The following is a 20592-nucleotide window of genomic DNA, read 5'->3' on the forward strand; positions in this document are numbered from 1 at the left end:
GATTTATTTATGTCGTTGGATAATTAAATTACTTTTTCCAACGGAATGGATGTCATCAGATGAGATGACGTCGAGACTACGTTGAGCATAACTTAGTAAGAATCCTCGGCTGCAACCCCCTTCACCCTCTTATAGTGGTGAAATTTCTCTCTGTTTTGACATGGTAAAGGAGGGAAAATACATTTTTTTTCCAAAGTCCTTATATGTAAAGCCCAGCGAAGCCGTATATTATATTAGCTGCTTGCACTCCCAAAAGCATTATTATAGAGAGGGTGTATGTATGTATGTATAGAGTAGATGAAGAAAATCAACTTTAGAGTTCATGTAGCTTTCAGTTTTTCTAACAAACAGAAAAAAAAATGTCAGATCCAACATATGTTCAATAGCATAGGAATTAATTGACTCTCCACAGACAACTAACTTACTGTGTTCATTTAAATCCGACCGATAATAATTATGTCAAACAAACTGGGGCACAAAAGAAAAACCTAGGTTATCTAGTGAACCCCTAGTATGAATGATAGCTTCCAGGTTGACATTATCGTGCAAAAAAAAAAGACTTCATTTCGTCGAGCAGATAGATCGACGGACCGCTTTTCACCCGTATGTTACCCGTATCAAATTGCATGATGTTGATGTCTTACAGATCAGCACCTGCACCATCCTATCCTGAGTTTGTCGACAGCTGTCGGGTCGGAGGGGGCCTGAATGCTCTTATAGAATACAGCAAACCATGCCATGTCTATGTGAGTCATGTGAGCTAATAGCAAAAACTAATTAACAGGTACTGTAGGCAGGATTCGAACCATGGGATCTTCCAGTATTTGTTTGGGGGCGTTTCGCATTGTGGTCAACCCGTAGTACGCTTAAGAGCATCCATAGTTTGGCGACCTCTTCGGGGGCAGTATAATATAATGATTCTGTGAAAATATCTGTTCGTTGTTGTCGGAAATCAAAGTAAAAGTAACAGGTCTTCCGATAAACCAAATCAATGAAAAAGGCATTTTTGTTCCTCGACTTGATTATCTAGAGCAACTTGACGACGAGCTTGATCGATGTGGCCTTAGGAAAACCAGGGCTAAAAAGAAAAAAAAATTGAGGTGTTTCCTCGGTTGAACTCATTCTGGACAAGTTCATAGTGATTCTTCATTGTTTCATCTTGATCTTTCGGAAAGCTCCTGCAGCTGCGAATCGTAAAGCGCTCGCCGCGTGCGGACGAGATAGATCTAGGGCTTTGAGGTCCCATCGAATGTCGACTTAATTAACTATTCGGTCTGCGGAATCGACGAAATCGTAATAGGGTTTCTTCGTACTCGGTCTCATGAAGACTGGTTCGTTGGCGATGTGAACACGGGTTTGAGATCCTAAAATGTTGGACCATTGCGGAGGTTTCTCGCAGTTTTCAGGAGGAAGGTCTCTCTCTTTTCCTCCCGAAGCCCCAGAGAACAAGCTCGGGTGATGGGACAGCTGTCCAAAGGTGGGAAAGAGGAAAAAGGGTAGCGTGTAAGCAATAAGGCATAGGGGAGAATTTACCTGTATGGTAAGCGAGCTATCCCGATTCGAAATTTGCGTCACTAGGTCGAGTCCTGATCCCGTGTCAGTGAATTCGGCCTTAAGAGTGATATGACATGAAAGTCTTATGGAGGGTGATTGAGGTGCCGGTGAATGGACATGGCCTGGCCCCCCAGGGTGTTTTAATACCAGGTTAAAAATATCTTCTATCTAACCCATGTAAATCAAAAATGGCACTATCTTTGGTGGATTTGGTTCATATTAACTATAACGTACTTATAACTGGTTCAAGGAGACTGATATTTGGTCTAATATTAAACGAAAAATTATTAGGGCAATACCTACTAAATGTATATACCACTAAGAGACATAAGTTGACCCTACAGGGCTCTATAAACCGTGTTAGACAGCAGAAATATAGACAAAGCAATAGAGAGAGAGAGCAAACACAATAAAATAAGAGAATCGGAATAAGGCAGGTCACAAATAAAATACATTCAAAAGGGTAAGGAATTAGACTGGCAAACTAGAAGTTATCTACCTGGTAAATCGCCGCCAAAATGCGTGGTCTTTGACACCAACCAGATCACATAATATTAATAGAGGTCGTTTTTAACCTTCTAGAGCATTGCTTTAGATATTTATAGCCTTCCTCCTTACTTTTATTTTTGGTTATTTAGCTTATACTAGCTCATGTAGAGAGCCCTATCCCTAATTTCATTATGGCCGGTCAGTTACGAATAATCACAGTACATCGTAGGTCGAGTAGGGTAGAAGCCACGTACGAACAGCTACTGAGATTTCGAGTGAAAGTAGGTCGTCTGCAGTTTCACACGCGCCACAATTATATTATGCACATGGATTAGCCATTTGCGAAGCTAATATGATTCCAGAATTGGCAGCTGTCAGTCTACTCCGGAAGCATCAACATGCCAGCATGCTAATTCTTATCCTCCAAAAGAACCTCTGGTTAAGCTAATCTGGGTGAAGTGGCGAGATACTGGTAATCTGAGCTATTGTCTATATTGTGGGTTTCAATCCTCAGACGAGTTCTAATCGTTAGTCTTTTCCCACCCGTATCAAGTATGCAGCCTTCCAGGCAGGAGGACAACAGTAGGCAACAATGTGCACACACTTCCAAGGTTGCATTAGCGTGCCCTCTCTCTGCTGGATGCTTGCTTCGATGACATGCTACCTACCTAGGTACTTTATTCTCGATTCTTTTCACTCACACTCTTCCATTACCTCCCCTTTCCCTCCTACCTCATCCCTGCACGTCTGCACTCGCCAGAGCCCAACTCTGTAAGCGCAGACCCTTTATCTGTCCATTCCATTCGAGTCGTCCAGAATGAGCCAATCCAGAGTCATCACCATCCAGAATGAAAATTATGAGCTCAAAACGCTCATATCAGAGCGAGTCACTTACGAGATAGACGACCGCACAGAGGTCTACTCAGGCCTAAGACAACGGGACGCAAGACCCGTGATTCTCAAGCTTCGTTACCAGTAAGAATAAGACAATCTCATTCTCTATCTGTTATCCCTATTAAAAAAAATAAAAACAGAAGACCGCCTCAACCCAACGACGATCCCGCAGACACCGCCGCCATAGTTTACAGTGGAAAAAAAAGACTTTCGGAACGAAGTTCACTGTCTACGGGCATGTCAGATGTCGCAAGTGCCGGTCTACTACGGACACGAGGAGCTGGTCCAGGGCAATTACGATAAGTATCCTGGAGGATACTTGCATGCGTTGGTTATGTCGAGGGTTCCTGCGTCGCCGATTACGGAGATGATACTGAGTCCGGCTGAAGCGGTGCTTGTGGAGAGGCAGCTTGCTGAGATTTTTGAGTGAGTTTAGCACCACCCTCCTTCTTGATATAAATATATTGTTGTATTACGAGGTCCCGCTAATACGAGTCCCATCTCATTGTATGTACAAGGGAAATGCGTCTCCGAGGCTTCGAAGCTGGCGACCCTGAAACAGAACATGTCTTTTTTGATCGAGCGACTCGTCGAACGTATATCCCCCCCACCCCCTCTTTTTCATATCTATATATACACATGCTGAACAACAACCAAATCTAGTTATTTCATTGGAATATCAGGAGTACTCGAAGGGCAAGCTAACGCAGGACAGCCTATCGACTCATCCTCGTTTATGGTGAAATCTTTCTGTGTTAGTTCAAGGAGGTACCCTTAATTAAGGCGATATTTTGTTTTCTTTTCATGAGGCAGTTAACTTGGTAGAAATTCATATTGCTGAAGGGAAACAATTCCCCAGGCTCAACAAACGAACTTCAGGATCGTTGAGTAATATATTACCTATCAATCATTGTGTAAACTTGACCATGTTACAAAAAAAATACAAGTTTGGAAACGACAGGGTTAATTAATTAGGTGACTAGTAATAAGGCCGCATTAAGAGGGAGGACACGGTGAGGACACGGGTGAGGACATGGTGAGGATAGAGGGTGAGACAGAGCAGCAGGTCTCGTGAACGAATCCGCATCTCCTCATAGATACCTAGGTAGGTAGGTACGTGGGCTCATACCACTTCTATGGCATATCGAGGTTTGATGATGTAGGTAGGTAGGTTAACCACGTTCGGTAATGGGGGTCACTTGGATGATATGGGATAAGTAGAGCATTCGGACACGAAATATACTCTGGATTTACTAATCGATCATAACAATTTCATTTCAAGCATAAATCGTCTCATGACATGAATGTACCATCCATATACAATCCAAGCTAGCATAAAAAGCACGATGCTACCCTTCATTACTCGTAAATCATAACATATACGTACCTACCCACGTACGTACTACGTATGTACGGAGTAGATAGGCTAGTCCAGCCTCTGGCCGTAGACAACATGGCTAAACTTGTCAGTAATTATTCGTATACGTCGACGGCGGCACTCACAGATTGTGCATCATATGGACACTCCGATCCTTTGCGTCTTTCCTGACCAGTGCCAGGAAGACTTGCACCTCTTCAATGCTCCAGCCAAGGACGTTGGTGAATGTCGACACGCTGAAGGCTTCCAGGCCCTCGAGGAATTGGAGCATGTTGAGCGCGCCAATTTCTTTCTGCAGGAATAATATCAGTCTGAGAACAATAACAGCCAGTGGGTGAGAAAGCAAGGCAAACCATCTTCGGATCCTTCGGCCACGTCCCCAGCGGAAGGGGGATGACTTTGTGATGGACGTTCTTGAAGCCCGCTTCTTCTGCCCATCGCTTCAGATGCACCCCTATCGTGATAGGCCGGTTGACCCGGTCGCAGGCTTCACGAAGCAACTCGTACATGCGGTTGACGTTGTTTCCTTCCTTCAACGAGCCGTCTTCAGAGTAGTTGACCAGGTGAAAGTCCTGGAACTCGACCCAGCCTCCGATTTTGGTTTGTCTGGTCCCAAAGGGTTAGTATTACTCTGTCCTGCTCTGGTCCTTGGGATGGAGACGCACTTGTAAGCCTGCTGGAACAGCCTTGGCCAGTCTTGGATGGAGCCGCACATGTACCGGGAATGGATGAAATCGAATGGTTTTCGGTCGGGCCATTCGGCCTCGACGTCGTCGACTTCAAACACTACGTTTGGAGGGACCCTGTGACTAGCTTAGTTGCTGTCGGATACAAGATGCTCTGTGCAAGACGAACCACTGCGGCTGAATCGGGCTGAGATCGTTGCCCAGAACCTGAGACGTCAGCTATGGCATAAAATGGAGAGACAGGGAAACTCACCAATTCCGCGGAAGGGAATTCATCCGCTACATGAAATCAGTCAATTCGTTTTCTCTAAATGATAATGATGCGGCAAAAAAGAATGCTCCCCAAAAGACAGCTTAAGCTTACCCATTTCAATCGCCCAAATGCCCGTCCCCGTCCCAATATCCAAGATGCGCAACGGCCCCTCCCGCTGAATCGGAGCGAGAAACAACTTGCCGCCGAGCGCGAGCTTGAAGATATGGTGGAACATGTCCAGACGGTCCTGCTCCTGCTCGTCGTTGGGGAACTTGTAGCCTGACATCATTCAGTCAACCCCGTGAGCATCGCATGCGCAAAGGCGACTATTTCGCCTGGCTGATTGACTTACTTCCCTCCTTGTAGCTGTGAAAGCGCCGGCCATGCTGCCACTGGTAGTTGGTCACGCTCGAGCTCAGCGAGGTGGCATAGCTCTGTCTGCGGATGCTCAGTCCTTTATCCACCATATCCATGATATCATTGACTAGCGCGAGGAAACATACAGCTCAGACCCATACGCCTCGTCATCCTCTTCTTCAGGGAGCTGCACAGTCCCTTATCATCAGCCAAGGTGATCAGTTAGAGGCAGGAGATATAACCCTACATTCTGATCGACTGGAACCAGAGTCTCGTGCGCTTGCTCGTCGTTCGTCATGGCTGTCCTGCGACTGCTGCGTGCTGGCAGATGGAGTTGGAGGCGACGTCGTGGGCCTCAACAGGCACGTCGCTTAACAGTCTTCACGGTAGGGGACGGCCCGATCCATTTCCACGACCTTGAGGCGAGCTTCCAGGAGTTCAGAGCTGACGAATGTGGAGGTTAGAGTTCGACGATTCGCCATCGCTGGTGCCAGGCGCAAAGATGGGACGTTGGACGCGCAAGACGAGTGGCGCGGCTGCTCGACCGGCGCCGTTAGTAACGTTAGTTCTGCACGCCGTGGGTCCGAGGCAATGTCCACGGGCGCCCTCGCTGCATCAACGCCTGCAAGGCATGGCTAGGCTCGACCCCGCCTGTTCGTCTATCACTAATGTCGCTAGTCCGCATGTCGAATGTCTTTGTGCCCCTCCTGCCACTCTGTATACTCCGTACAACCCACCTGGAGTTTCTTGACGCCTCGTAGTCGATAGCCTGGTCTGCTTACCCGCTTTCGTCCAGGTAGTATATTGTATATCGTATTGTATACAATGACTAACACGCTTCTTGACCTCGCAGCGCAGATCTCCAGCGCTGCCAAAGTGGTCAACGACTTTCTCGTATCGAATGGCCATCCGCAGCCCTCGTTCGACGTCGATGGGCCTCCGACGTTTCCCTCTGCGCCAGCAGAGGTAGTGAACGCCCGTCGCCAGCTCCTGGACGCTTCCCAGGCCATCTTCGATTTGATGTTCAGCCCCGCAGAGCATCTGCGGTGGCTCGCCTGTAGGGTATACTCGCCTTGTTCTGATCATCTGGTTGATATGATTTGACCATCTCAGTACCATGACATGTCCAGCCTCCGCTGGATCTACCACTTCAACATCGCTGCCTCCGTGCCACTTGATCGCGCAGTCCCTTTCTCAGAGGTTGCGGCCACGGCGGGCGTCGATGAGGATCGCTTGAAACGCATCCTCCGGCACGCCATGACCAACCGGCTGTTCTGCGAACCTGAGCCAGGCCTCGTCGCCCACACCGCTGCATCGGCCTTGCTGGTCCGTTCCCCAGCGTTGAACGACTGGGTCGGATACACGACCGAGGAGACCTACCCGGCGTCCGCGAAGCTTGTCGAGGCATACGAGAAATTCGGCACGAGTCAGAAGCCTAATGAGTCCGCATACAACATCGCCTTTGACACCGATGAGCCGATGTTTGTCCATCTCACAAAGTTCCCGGAGCGCGAGAGACGGTTTGCGAACACGATGGTCGAGATGACTTCGACTGAGGGGTATGGCACTCACCACCTGGTGAACGGATACCCGTGGGAGGAGCTTGGAAAGGCGACTGTCGTAGATGTACGTTCAGCCTTCGTGACTCATGATTTTGGATTTGGACTCGATATCTGTCCATGACAGAATGAGAAATGAACTTCGATTCTGCCATGAATCAAGTTAGCACGCTCACATCACCTGGGCTTATCTAGGTCGGCGGCTCAACCGGACACGCCTCTATCGCCATTGCAGAAAAAGCTCGAGATGCGACGTTCGTCATCCAGGACCTCGCGACAGTGGTTGAACAGGGCAAGAAATCACTTCCAGAAGGCCTGAAATCCCGCTTCACGTTCCAAGAACACGACTTCTTCACGCCGCAACCAGTGGTCGGTGACGTCTACCTGCTGCGATTCATCCTGCACGACCATCCGGACGCGGTTGCAACGCAGATCGTGAAAAACCTGGTTCCGGCGTTGAGGAAAGGTTCTCGCATTATCATCAACGACGGCGTCCTTCCCGAGCCCAATACGCTTCCTAGGGTTGAAGAAAGGATTGCAAGGTGAGAGAAAACAAGATTCCCACATTTATTCGCAATAGAAAGGACCATACAGGAAGAATGCTGACTCCTCTGCAGGATCATGGACCTCGAGATGATGACGACTTTTAATGCACGAGAGCGACCGCTGGCTGACTGGGTCAAGCTTTGTTCAGATGCGGATCCCCGGTTGAAACTGCGTCGTGTTTCGAAGCCAGAAGGGAGTGTCATGTCTATTCTGGAGTTTGTTTTCGACGCTGACTGAACGGTTGGTCTGATATTTTCTGTCACTTCGTCCCCATCGTCATAGGACTCCAATCGATGGCTGATAAATTTCTGATCTAAAACCTTTGTTAACGAGTGATGATCGGTTTACTGCTTTTAGCATCCAGTTATCTATACCAGACGGTGCATATATACTCTGAAGATATAATTGGATTGAAGGAGAGACATCACACCTAATGAATCGGATTTTGAGCTGTATGCATGTGGACCATTTCATGGCCCTGACATAAACTACTCAGTCAAGACGACTATCTTCCCCTCGGCCGTACCCTCGTCCATGCATCGATGCGCCTCGACAATCTGGTCCATCCGAAAGACCTTGCCCACCTTGATCCTGAGCTGACCGGCCTCGATCTGCCGCACCAGCGACTCCATTGGCGTGGCCATGAACTCGGCCACCCCTCCGGTGTATGTGGTCAGCCGGGTCGCGGCCGGGATATATTCCATCGGACTGAACTCGTTGATGACCCAGGAGTTGCCCACGATGCCTGTCATGCAGACGATGCCACCGCGGCCGCCTCCGACGCAGCGCAGGGAGTCTTTCAGGGTCACAGTCCCGACCAGCTCGAGCACCTTGTCGAATTTTTCGACCTGTTTCTGCTCGATCTGTGCCGCAATCTCGCCGTCGTCAACGAAGAACAGGTCTGCCCCGTATTCACGGAGCATCGCCTCTCGCTGTGGCCGACGACTTGTCGCCGCGACCAATGCCCCATGGTTTTTGGCGATGACCAGGGCAGCCAGTCCGACAGAGGTCGTCCCTCCGCGGATCAGGAGTCTGTCACCTTTTTGGAGGGCGAGCGCCTTGAACAGCGAACCCCACGCCGTCTGCAGCATCTCTGGGAGCGCGCCCAGCACATCCCAGGATAGACGGGTCGGGGTCTTCAACGCCTGCACCTGGTTCGCGGGCACGCAGGTATACTCGGCATACCCGCCGTCGAACATGCGTCCCATGCCGCCCATGCAGGTCATGACGATCTCGCCCTGTTGGAACTCTCCGCCCGGCGCGGACTCGACAATCCCTGTCGCCTCGATGCCCAGGATGCGGGGGAACTGCACAGCGGGGGAGTGGCCCTGGCGGGTGAACATCTCGGAGCGGTTGAGCCCAAAGGCCTTGACGCGGATGAGGACCTGGCCGCGGTCTGGTTTGGGGATGTCTCGTTTTTCGAGCTCCAGGACCTCGGGGCCGCCGGGGTTGTGGATCACGACGGCGTTCATCGTTGCCATAGTATCAGTCTTGGTATTGACACTGGAATTCGGTGCTCTTGATGTCTAGTAGAAGTGTCTCTGGGTGATCTTGCTCTTGATTCTGGGAATCGATATCTCAGGCGTTGCAGCCAAGGAGCTCACAGAGGAGCAGACGTAATGGCCTCCCACTGATGCAGATGGGCATCGTCTTAAAACTGCAGGCACACAGACAGGAAACCAAGCCATTCTGCTCAGCTGTGATTATCAGTGCCTCTATACAACAGACGACTATGTAAGCAACATGTCATCGCCTGGTAATTAGTCAGGAACGCTCGTTGATCGAATAAGCCGGAGATAATGCTTATTGCCGGAGAGACAGAGAGATAAGGCAAGCGAGAGTTCAACTGTGACTGCCCTGCTAGGCGTTTCCTGTCCATTACAATACGTGTTTATGGACTGATCAGGATTGTGTCGTAGGGAACTCGAATTGACTCTGTTGTGTCATTGATAGGCATTCAGTTGGTATTCCGCCTCCCATCCAGCTTATGTAACTGGGACGACTGTTCTCGTTGGATTGTCTGCACCAGAATACTGACAATGGTAAGAGCTCACGATCATCTTCACGATGGTGAGAGTGATGCTAGGTGGGGTAGTTCAACCAGGCAAGGGTGCGAGAATCGAATTTAATTGCAGTGTGATGAGCATGAGATGGTCGTGCATCCTGCTAGAACTGATCTCCGCGGGGTGCGGGGAACCATCGAGCAATACCAGACAGAGAAGTCAATCCTCGAGCTTGCTGACACGAGCTGCCGTGCACTGCGAGCTAGATCCAATTGGCAATCGCAAATGCAGCTAATCATTTATTATCCTTGTTTTTTTTTTGTCTGCAAACGACCAGCACAGCAAGCAAACAGCCAGAGCAGTCACATGGTATGACGTATGCTGACTAGCGAGCCCTGGCGACTGCGAGCATGCCATCTTTTTCTTTATTCGCACATATTGACGCCTTATTCCGGGCTTCTCTCAGCCAGAATGTCAGTAATCATAAGAATAGACGACAAGGAAAGCTTTGTGTAACTATGGAGCATTCATTGATGACGATGCCGTTCCTGTCCTTGGATTAAAGATAGCTCCGCAGGGCTTCATTCCACGTTGTCAAGGAAATCCCAGCTGGTCACAGGATGTAATTAATATATAAAGCGAACGATCAATGGGAAGACCCCTGTACAATACTTTCGAGCTATATAAACCAGGTTTCCAGCCCCCTCGACGCCCTGTTGACCTTCGCGTAACCAGTCATTTTCTCCCCAGCATGTGCTTGTTGTCGATCGATTTCCCTTGGTTTCCATCGTCCTGAGGAGAACAGCAAGGCGACATCTGCCCCCAACTGCAACCCCAGCGTGACTGCACGCGCAGCCAGCTTCAGTGTTCAATAGACTTCATTGTCAAATTGTCGACGGGCCAAGTTCCAACGGGTCGAGTGGACCTGCCAACTCTCCCCGCAATCCAGTCCCGGGGTAGCAATCCCAGCGTGAGACACGCCCTCCACCGCATTCTGAGAGGGCTCTCTTTTACTTTCTTTTCTTCAACTTCTATTGTCCTTTTCTTACACTCGCTCGACTCTTTTGTTCATAGCCAAATTCCTGTTATTCTGCGCTTGTCACTTCTCCATGGCCAATGCGAATGGCTCCGATCCGCCCAAGCGCGACACGAGAAACCATGTCCTGTTCGAGGTAGCTACAGAAGTTGCAAATCGAGGTTCGATTCTTCCTCTGATCAATGCGATTCGGAGTCAGAAGAGGACATGCTAATTCTACGCGTGCAGTGGGAGGTATCTACTCCGTCCTCAAGTCCAAAGCCCCCGTCACGACCGTCGAATATGGTGAGCGATACACACTCATTGGGCCTCTCAACCGCGCCTCAGTACGTCATTTGCCCTAGTGTTCACGGAGAGACTGATCGTTGTGGCAGGCTGCCGTCGAGGTGGAAACCCTGACCCCGACCAATCCGCATCTGGTCGACACCATCGCGTCGATGAAGGAACGCGGCATTGACCTGATATACGGACGCTGGCTGATCGAAGGGGCTCCTCGAGTGCTCCTCATAGATACCGGAACAGGGTATCGCTACCTGGATGAGTGGAAGGGCGATTTGTGGAACGTCGCGGGCATTCCATCTCCCGCGAACGACCACGAAACCAATGAGGCCATTGTGTTTGGGTATCTGGTGGCCTGGTTTCTGGGAGAGGTGTGTACAGCCCTGACGTCTCGTATATGGCCTAACGGAGCGGTTGCAGTATATCTCCTACGACACGAAACGGGCCGTGGTGGCCCATTTCCATGAGTGGCTGGCAGGCGTTGCGCTGCCCTTGACGAAGAAGCGTCATATGGACCTGACAACCATCTTCACCACCCATGCCACCTTGCTGGGCCGCTATCTATGTGCCGGGTCAGTGGATTTCTACAACAATCTCCAGTACTTCGATGTCGACGCCGAGGCGGGCAAACGCGGCATCTACCACCGTTACTGCATCGAACGGGCTGCTGCCCACTCGGCCGATGTCTTCACTACCGTATCGCATATTACGGCCTTTGAGAGTGAGCATCTGCTGAAACGAAAGCCAGACGGTGTGTTGCCCAACGGTTTGAACGTGAAGAAGTTCTCCGCCATGCACGAATTCCAGAATCTCCATTCCCAGGCCAAGGAGAAGATCCATGACTTTGTCCGGGGCCATTTCTATGGCCATCTGGATTTTGATCTGAACAATACGCTGTATTTCTTCACCGCCGGCCGGTACGAATACCGCAATAAGGGGGTCGACATGTTCATCGAGTCGCTGGCCCGACTCAATCACCGCTTAAAGACCAGCGGATCCAAGACCACCGTGGTGGCCTTCATCATCATGCCCGCGCAAACCTCATCGCTCACCGTGGAGGCCCTGAAAGGCCAAGCGGTCGTCAAGTCGCTCCGGGAAACCTTGGAGAAGGTGGAGAAGAACATTGGCAGACGGCTCTTTGAACGATGCCTGGCCTGGAAGGAGGGAGACAACATGCCCGACGAGAAAGACCTCATCACCAACCAAGACCGTGTCTTGCTCCGTCGCCGTCTCTTTGCGCTTAAGCGACACAATCTGCCTCCCATCGTCACCCATAACATGGTCAATGACGCGGACGACCCCATTCTGAACCAGTTGCGTCGGGTCCAGCTTTTCAACCACCCGTCGGATCGAGTCAAAATCGTCTTCCACCCTGAATTCCTCAATTCAGCCAACCCGGTGTTGCCGCTCGACTACGAAGACTTTGTCCGTGGGACGCACCTGGGGGTATTCCCATCCTACTACGAGCCATGGGGCTATACTCCGGCCGAGTGCACCGTGATGGGGGTCCCCAGCATCACGACGAACCTCTCCGGGTTTGGCTGCTACATGGAAGATCTGATTGAGAATTCGTCCGACTACGGAATCTACATCGTGGACCGCCGGTTAAAGGGCGTGGATGATTCCGTCAACCAGCTCACCGACTTCATGTTCGACTTTGCGATAAAGAGCCGGCGGCAGCGCATCAACCAGCGGAATCGAACGGAGAGGCTGAGCGACCTTCTGGACTGGAAACGGATGGGCCTGGAATATGTCAAGGCTCGACAGCTCGCACTGAGACGAGGTATGCAGATCCTCGGTCAATCAATTGTACTGTACTTTTTTTTTTCCTCCCTATGCTAATGTCTCTTACCAGCGTATCCGACGTCATTCGACCCTGCGGAGGATTTCAATGATATCATTGGAGGCACTGCGCAGAAGATTGCACGTCCGCTTTCGATCCCGGGCTCTCCACGCGATCGCAGTGGCATGATGACTCCTGGCGACTTTGCTTCGTTGCAGGAGGGCCGCGAGGGGCTGAGCACGGAGGACTATATTGCCTGGAGGTTGCCGTAAGTCCAGCCGTACCAAAAAGCAGTGTACGTGTTAAGTGCACATATTAATGATTGCATAGGGAGGAAGAAGAACCAGATGAATACCCCTATCCGCTCACCTTGCGGACGAAGAAAGCGGGGGATCGGCCGCCGTCGCCGCTGGATATGATATCTTTGAACGGGAATTAGGTTGTGTTTTGCGACGTTTCCTGTCGCCGTGCTGGTCCGGACCACTCGACTAAATACCTCGTTGAATTAGGTTTGAGGTATCTGATCAGGCGAGCAGGTATAGCAAATACGTGTTCTTCGACGGGTACATGCGCATGTACTCTCTGTACTTGTAGTTGCGAGACTGTCGATTCTGCTTCATACCCTGTGTATTCGACTATCCATGTTTACTATCTATTTATCTATCTATCTATCATCTCTGATGTTGTATAATTCTAATAATTTATTATTGATACAGTCAAACGATGCACCCTTCCTTGCTTATAAACGTAGACAACAGCACTGTCAGAACTCTCTGAGAACTCTGACAAAGTCGGGTGTGGTGTGGCTTGGATCCACAGAATTATTGTTGCTAAGCAGATTCGGAGCCATCGGTGAGCAGGGAAGGACGACATCCACCCGGGTTTATCCTGAAGTCCACCTGAATTCAGTCCAACTGAAGACAGACGCCCAGTCTTGTTCATCCACAGAGATATTATTATGACTGCTTCATAAACAAACGTGTCCAATCGAAGTATTGACTTGGTTGTGTGTAATTGCGAGTTAGTAATATTCGTCCGCTGACTGATGACTTTACCGACGACGACCGACATCGGCAAGATGCGGATGACGATTTTCGTAAACTTGCCAACAAAACAAGATGATTCCAATGACAATTACCAAAGCAGAAAGCTTGTTATTTATTTCGGGTAAACGGCAGCTTGAGCCTGGTGCCCCGCTTTACGTCGGTATCGCTTATCGGTGTTTCGTGACCTGACGAGGGGTAAATGATTACTCACTACAGTGGTGCAATTATTTATTGATTATCTCTGCCCCTTCATCTTTGCTTTCTCTTTACTTTCTTCTTCTCAACACATCGCGTTGTTCTTTGTCTTCCTCCTTCGATATTATAAGCTAGTTGCACGCTGAACTCTACCTCTCTGCCTTACCAACGACTACTCCGATATTATCGTACGATAACGAACGAACGGTACGGCTCGAGACCAAACACAGGGGGAAAAAGAAAAAAAAAGCTGCGCAAGTCTGAAAGCAGGAAGTTGTCTGGGTTTCTATCACAATCAAGATGAATCCCGTCAAAGGGTCAAGGTATCGTAGAGTATATCCCGTCATTGCTCACGCATGACAGGTGCTCGATCTGGGGTTTCCTTGTTCGATGTGATTGTCATTCACCCTTCTGTTGGAAGATGGAGTGAATGAATGAATGAAGTGTTGCAGGTTCGGTCAAGAAGGGGAATGTCAGGCATGTGACATTTGTCTCTTCTGGTCGAGTTTGTAGCATGTCTCTATCGATCGCGTCTGCAGGGAAATTCCCGGTCGGGCTGAGATTATACTGTCATAACTTGATCCAGATAATACTGGCGAAAGGACATGCGTGGCTTTGACCCCCTCCCTCTCTTTTCTTGCTGTCTCTCTATCTCTCTCCCATACATAACTTCATGTCGAGAGAGAGAGGGAGGGACAGCTGATCATTGTGTCTGGTTTTGCTGACTGGGTTACAGAGCTGTTCCACTTGCTGGAATTGAAGAACAAATTCGCTGAAAATGTCGACTGACAAGATCACTTTTCTCACCAACTGGTAGTACTCACCTGCAGATTGTCACTTTTTCTAGCATAAACAATCCCAATCTTTTATCTTCATCTTCCCTCTACTCTCCCCAAAGGACACTGGCTGAGTCTTTGCAAGGCACGCCACCCCGTACCATGCCCCCCTCTACCTCGCTCATTCCAAGGGATACTTCAAGGACGAGGGCCTGAAAGTCGCCATCCTCGAGCCGAACGACCCCTCCGATGTGACGGAAATCATTGGCAGCGGCAAGGTCGACATGGGCTTCAAGGCCATGATCCACACGCTGGCCGTATGTGCAGCGCTCACGTTGAGAGAGTGTCGCTGGCTGACGATCGACAGGCCAAAGCGCGCAAGTTCCCCGTTACCTCGATCGGATCGCTTCTCGACGAGCCGTTCACCGGTGTTGTGTACCTCAAGGACAGCGGCATTACGTCCGACTTTCGCTCGCTCAAGGGCAAGCGGATCGGCTATGTTGGAGAGTTTGGCAAGGTTTGCGCTCGATCACAACAATATTGTAAATCTGTCTGGAATGCTGACAACCGTAGATTCAAATCGACGAGCTCACCAAGTACTACGGCATGACGGCCGACGACTACACGGCCGTGCGCTGCGGCATGAACGTCACCAAGGCGATCATCCGGGGCGAGATCGACGCCGGCATCGGCCTCGAGAACGTGCAGATGGTCGAGCTGGAGGAGTGGCTGGCGTCGCAGGACCGGCCGCGCGACGACGTGCAGATGCTGCGCATCGACCAGCTCGCGGAGCTGGGCTGCTGCTGCTTCTGCTCGATCCTGTACATCGCCAACGACAGCTTCCTGTCGGCGAACCGCGAGAAAGTGCAGAAGTTCCTGCGCGCCGTCAAGCGCGCGACCGACTACGTGCTCGCGGAGCCGCAGAAGGCGTACGAGGAGTACGTCGACGTCAAGCCCGCCATGGGCACGTCTGTCAACCGCAAGATCTTCGAGCGCTCCTTCGCCTACTTCAGCCGCGACTTGAAGAACGTTCGCCGCGACTGGGACAAGGTCACCAACTACGGCAAGCGTCTCGGTATCCTGGACGAGGGCTTCGTCCCCAACTACACCAACGAGTACCTGACCTGGCAGCTCGACGCCGAGTCGACCGACCCGCTGGGCGACCAGAAGCGCATGGCGGAGCTGCAGAAGCAGGTCGCGAAGGAGGGAGGCTTCCGGCGGTTGCAGGTTGCTACTGAGGCGTGAGCCAGAACCGTCTCTTTGATTTTAAGACACACACACACTCGTTCATAAGCTGCTGTGGCGGTATTCGACGCTATAGCATAGTCACTCCTTAGGCTAGCTATCAAAATGCGAAATTCCATTTGAGCAGTTCTATCAGTATTTGGCTTTTACAGTATACAGTACGAGTAAAGCAGTCAATAATTCCCAGAGTATTTATAGACTGGATTGAGATAGAAGTCACGGCCAAAAATTACTTAACCATACCAAAATATCTATGACCAGGTTATGCGGCTAATATTCGATTGATATTTGCCTAAATTTCCCATGCAGCAGGAAGTCCGTGCAGATGGTTGTTTGACGTCTTCCTTCCCCGGAGCAATCCCCGCGATTAAGCTCTCCTCCCCGACTGATACCCGCACAGAAGACATCTCGATCCCTCAGCTACTGCATCCTCACTTCACACCATTGGTGGAAATTCTCTCTTTAGAGCTCTTCTAGTTGTGTTTTCTTTCTCCAGAGTTCTCCAAGTGGAGGAGCTATAAAAACAGAAAAATGGCTCCCCCGTTACTGATCCCAACCTGTCGCAATCGCCATCACGATGGAGTAACAGTGCTGAACCTCCTGAAATGCAGCGAAAGGTGCTTCAAGGACATAATACCATGGACGTTTTTCTCGCTGCCCAGCTAGGCTGGGCATTGCAATTCCTGCTCTTCCTACATGTGCTTCTCATCTGCACGAGCACAGCTACAGCTACAGCAGCAGCTAAGATCAACCGCAAAGATGTCGTCTCGCGATTCAACCCAACCCGCCACGCAAGCTCCAACATCACGCCCATGCAGGTGGGAAACGGCAATTTCGCCTTCGGCGCCGACATCACCGGGCTGCAGACCTTCCTCCCCTTCGCGACGCTCTCGTCCTGGGGATGGCACAATGACTCGCTGCCCACCACGCCCGGGCAGACGTCGCCCGCCGACTTCACGGGTCTGGACTGGTGGACCCATGGCAGGCTCGTCAATTACGACCAGCCAAACCCCGCTGAGGCGGACATCTCGCAGTGGCTGATTGCGAATCCGCATCGCATCAATCTGGGCCGGATCGGACTGCACTTTGGGGGGCAAAATAATGTGACCGAGTCGGATCTGACGGACAAGAGTCAGACGCTGGATCTCTATTCTGGAACCATCACCTCCCGTTTCAGGATCAATGGCACCGCTGTCACTGTCTGGACGTGGGTCGATCCGCTGTCGGATACGGTTGCGGTGAAGATCGCTTCTGAGCTGCTGTCTCGGGGCCAGCTGGGAGTCTTCTTCGATTACCCGTATGCGACAGGCCAGAATAAATTCGAGGCACCGTTCGTCGGCGACTGGAACAATGTCTCCAGGCACGAGACGCAGCTGTCTGCGTTGCCGAAAGGCGGCGCGCAGATCAAGCATGTCCTGGACAACACCACGTACTACACTGCCATCCACTGGTCCGGAGAGGCCTCTATCACACCGGTGAATGGCACCCATCGCTACATCCTGCAGCCTGGTTCTTCTCCTCCAAGCCAGCAGACCTTCGAGTTGACAGCGACCTTCTCTCCATCCTCAAACCCCCCATCTCCATCCGGCGTCGACTCCGTCGCCCAGAACTGCGTCCACTGGTGGCAAGACTACTGGGAGACGGGGGCCTTCGTCGACCTCACCGCGACGGGGAACGCAACAGCCATCGAGATCCAGCGCCGAACGATCCTGTCGCAGTACCTCCTGGCCGTCAACGAAGCCGGGCACGATCCGCCGCAGGAGTCCGGTCTCGTCAACAACGGCTGGTACGGCAAATTCCACATGGAGATGTACCTCTGGCATTCGGCGCACTGGATCCCGTGGGGGAAGCTCCCCTTGCTGGAGAGGAGCATCGGCGTCTACAACCGGTTCCTACCTTCCTCCATCCAGCGCGCGCAGGATCAGGGGTACGCAGGCGCGCGATGGGGCAAGATGAGCGATCCCACCGGCCGCTCCGCTCCGGGGGAGATTAATTCCCTGCTGATCTGGCAGCAGCCGCACGTCTTCTACTTTGCGGAGACGGAATACGCTGCAGCAGCGAATTCCGGTGGCCAACAACAACAGAAGACGATCCTGCAGAAATGGGACCCCATCCTGACCCCGTCAGCAGACTTCATGGCCTCGTTCGCCTTCTGGAACCAGTCGACAGGCGTCTACGACCTTGGTCCGCCCATGTACCCTGCCTCGGAGAACACGCCTCCGAACAGCACGACCAACCCTACCTTTGAGCTCGCGTACTGGCGTTTCGGGCTGGACATCGCCATGGCGTGGAAAGAGCGGCTGGGTCAGCCTGTGCCTCAGAGCTGGAAGCAGGTCGCGGAGCATCTTGCGCCGCTGCCTACAGTCGCAGTTACAGACACGAACACTAACACGACTTCTACGACATACACCCTCTACGAAGGCATCCCAAACATGTGGCTCGATCCCGAAACCGTCACGTCCCACCCCGCCCTGAGCGCCATCTACGGCCTGCTACCCCCAACAGCCATGGTCAACGAGACCATCGTCGCCGCCACAGCGGCCGAGATCGCGCGCGCATGGAATTTCTCGCAGTGCTGGGGCTGGGACTTCCCCATGCTGGCGATGAACGCCGTCCGGCTGGGCGAGATCGATCGCGCGGTGGGGTACCTTGTCGACGAGAATTTCGCCTTCGATGACGTGGGTATGCCTGTCGGCAGTGCGGATACGGCGCCTACGCCGTACTTCCCTGGTGCGGGGGCGTTGTTGCTTGCTGTGGCGATGATGGCTGGGGGGTGGAATGGCAGTAGCAGCAACAGTAGCGGTGGTGATTCTTCTGTTGGGCTTGGTGCTGGTGCTGGGACTGCTCCGGGATTCCCCCGTAATTGGGATGTTAGGGCTGAAGGGTTTATGGTGATGTTGTAAATACTACATACAGACGGCTGAGTATGTACATATGTAGGCTCTGTCTACCCAGACAAGGCCTCTCAATAGATATATACATGATAGTACTCCTAATGGGGACAAGAGATTGTCCTTCGTTAATGTTCATATTTATCTTAAAAAAAAGGTATCTATTTGTATATATATGTATCCCAATGACATTTATATGTATGTATGTTCTTATCTAGCATGTATTCTTCCAGTAAACGCAATAAAAAGCATATAAACTCAGCCGATTGAATATGAACAGCAGCCAGCATGACAGTACTAATGAAATCGGCCGACGTCGACAGGAAGAACGCAAAAAATATATGAGTGTAATTAATAGTCAGAAGAAGAAGACGGCGTCGAGGCCATCTTCTCGACGAAAGGGTCAGATTGGGCTTGTTTAAGTAATTACTTGCTGCGCTTGTAGATCTTCGCCAGGAAAGACTCGAAGACTTCCTTCTTCAGACCCTCGGACTCGTCCACGGCCGCGATCTGCGCGCGCAGCTCCGCAACCCGCTTCTCCTCAAAGTCCTTGTACAGCTGCTCCAGCTGCAACTCGTTGTACAGCGCCTTCACCTTGGCTTCCAGCGCGCTGTCCTTGCGGCCGTAGGCCTCGTCCAAGAGCTTGCGCTGCTCCGGCGTGGCGCGCTGCAGCGCCTGGTTGATCAGCCACGAGCACTTGTTGTCCTGGATGTCCGTGCCGATCTTGCCGATGACCTCGGGCGACCCGAACGCGTCCAGGTAGTCGTCCTGGATCTGGAAGTACTCGCCCAACGGGATCAGAATGTCGTGCGCCTGGCGCAGGTTGCCCGGCGTGGCTAGCTGCAGGTAGTGCAGCGCCAGGGCCACGGGCAGGTAGAAGCTGTAGTACGCCGTCTTGTACTTCACGATGAAGGTGTACTTGTCCATGGAGAAGTTGTCCAGGTTGACCTTGTCCTCCGGCGCGGTGATCAGATCGCACAGCTGCCCCAACTCCGTCTGGAAGGTGACCTCGTGGAAGAGCTCGATCAGGTCGAGGTACGCAGGGTGCGAGCGGAACTCCTTCTTGAGGGTCACGTAGATGGCCGACTCGAGCAGGAAGGCGTCGTTGATCGCGATCATGCCCACTCCCGACTGACGGTACCAGCAGGGCTGGCCGCGGCGGGTGATCGAGCCGTCCATGATGTCGTCGCTGACCAGGAAAAACGCCTGCAGCAGCTCAGTCAACCAGCCCAGAATGCTGAGGTGTCTGAACTCCTGCTCGTTCAGGGGGCGCTGCAGAAGCGCAATGGCGGTGTCGGGCACAGAGAGTCCACGGTTCAGTTTGCCGCCAGGGACATTGTAATTGAGGGACTGCCACGCAGAATATCTGTCAGAAAACATGACAACGTGGAGACAGAGAAATCCAGAGCGACATCACCTTCTCGAACCACTGCAGGGCATTCTCGGGGACTCCATACCCTTTGGCGGCAGCCAGGATCTCCTGAGCCAGGGGAGCGAAGACGGCCTCAAAATCGGCACGCTTGGTGGTGGACGCCATTGTCAGGGAATATAAAGGAAGACGCGGGATCAAGCGACGGGACGAGGAAAGGAAATCCTCAATTCGCAATTCAGGCGATATTTAT

At 51.6% G+C, this 20592-nt stretch overlaps 8 protein-coding genes across 8 annotated transcripts; 5 read left to right on the forward strand and 3 right to left on the reverse strand.

Annotated features, from left to right (window-relative positions):
* Positions 1-2234: 2234 nt before the first annotated feature.
* On the forward strand, positions 2235-3715 carry T310_1305 (uncharacterized protein; the record flags this gene model as incomplete). Its single annotated transcript, XM_013475798.1, has 6 exons — positions 2235-2324; positions 2406-2416; positions 2716-2814; positions 2925-3018; positions 3182-3363; positions 3601-3715. 6 exons carry the CDS (start codon positions 2235-2237, stop codon positions 3713-3715), a joined length of 591 nt encoding a protein of 196 aa, XP_013331252.1.
* A 356-nt stretch (positions 3716-4071) lies between these two features.
* On the reverse strand, positions 4072-5639 carry T310_1306 (uncharacterized protein; the record flags this gene model as incomplete). Its single annotated transcript, XM_013475799.1, has 9 exons — positions 4072-4190; positions 4341-4399; positions 4441-4607; positions 4669-4921; positions 4981-5118; positions 5171-5220; positions 5255-5280; positions 5366-5525; positions 5607-5639. The coding sequence occupies 9 exons, from the start codon at positions 5637-5639 to the stop codon at positions 4072-4074; spliced, it is 1005 nt and encodes a 334-aa protein (XP_013331253.1).
* Positions 5640-5907: 268 nt separating this feature from the next.
* On the forward strand, positions 5908-7953 carry T310_1307 (O-methyltransferase; the record flags this gene model as incomplete). Its single annotated transcript, XM_013475800.1, has 5 exons — positions 5908-6070; positions 6465-6673; positions 6725-7237; positions 7366-7712; positions 7788-7953. The coding sequence occupies 5 exons, from the start codon at positions 5908-5910 to the stop codon at positions 7951-7953; spliced, it is 1398 nt and encodes a 465-aa protein (XP_013331254.1).
* A 251-nt stretch (positions 7954-8204) lies between these two features.
* T310_1308 (Zinc-binding oxidoreductase) lies at positions 8205-9188 on the reverse strand (the record flags this gene model as incomplete). Its single annotated transcript, XM_013475801.1, has 1 exon — positions 8205-9188. The coding sequence occupies one exon, from the start codon at positions 9186-9188 to the stop codon at positions 8205-8207; it is 984 nt and encodes a 327-aa protein (XP_013331255.1).
* A 1640-nt stretch (positions 9189-10828) lies between these two features.
* T310_1309 (Glycogen(starch) synthase) lies at positions 10829-13256 on the forward strand (the record flags this gene model as incomplete). The annotated part of the gene is made up of 6 exons (XM_013475802.1): positions 10829-10916; positions 10984-11081; positions 11130-11405; positions 11455-12817; positions 12890-13085; positions 13148-13256. The coding sequence occupies 6 exons, from the start codon at positions 10829-10831 to the stop codon at positions 13254-13256; spliced, it is 2130 nt and encodes a 709-aa protein (XP_013331256.1).
* A 1580-nt stretch (positions 13257-14836) lies between these two features.
* Positions 14837-16079, forward strand: T310_1310 (Thiamine biosynthesis protein (Nmt1); the record flags this gene model as incomplete). Its single annotated transcript, XM_013475803.1, has 4 exons — positions 14837-14871; positions 14980-15151; positions 15202-15351; positions 15408-16079. 4 exons carry the CDS (start codon positions 14837-14839, stop codon positions 16077-16079), a joined length of 1029 nt encoding a protein of 342 aa, XP_013331257.1.
* A 638-nt stretch (positions 16080-16717) lies between these two features.
* On the forward strand, positions 16718-18982 carry T310_1311 (uncharacterized protein; the record flags this gene model as incomplete). The annotated part of the gene is made up of 1 exon (XM_013475804.1): positions 16718-18982. The coding sequence occupies one exon, from the start codon at positions 16718-16720 to the stop codon at positions 18980-18982; it is 2265 nt and encodes a 754-aa protein (XP_013331258.1).
* Positions 18983-19396: 414 nt separating this feature from the next.
* On the reverse strand, positions 19397-20507 carry T310_1312 (Dimethylallyltranstransferase; the record flags this gene model as incomplete). The annotated part of the gene is made up of 2 exons (XM_013475805.1): positions 19397-20336; positions 20428-20507. 2 exons carry the CDS (start codon positions 20505-20507, stop codon positions 19397-19399), a joined length of 1020 nt encoding a protein of 339 aa, XP_013331259.1.
* Positions 20508-20592: the final 85 nt, after the last annotated feature.

The sequence above is a fragment of the Rasamsonia emersonii genome, assembly GCF_000968595.1.
Source record: "Rasamsonia emersonii CBS 393.64 chromosome Unknown ctg1118621759984, whole genome shotgun sequence".
Lineage (NCBI taxonomy): Eukaryota > Fungi > Ascomycota > Eurotiomycetes > Eurotiales > Trichocomaceae > Rasamsonia > Rasamsonia emersonii.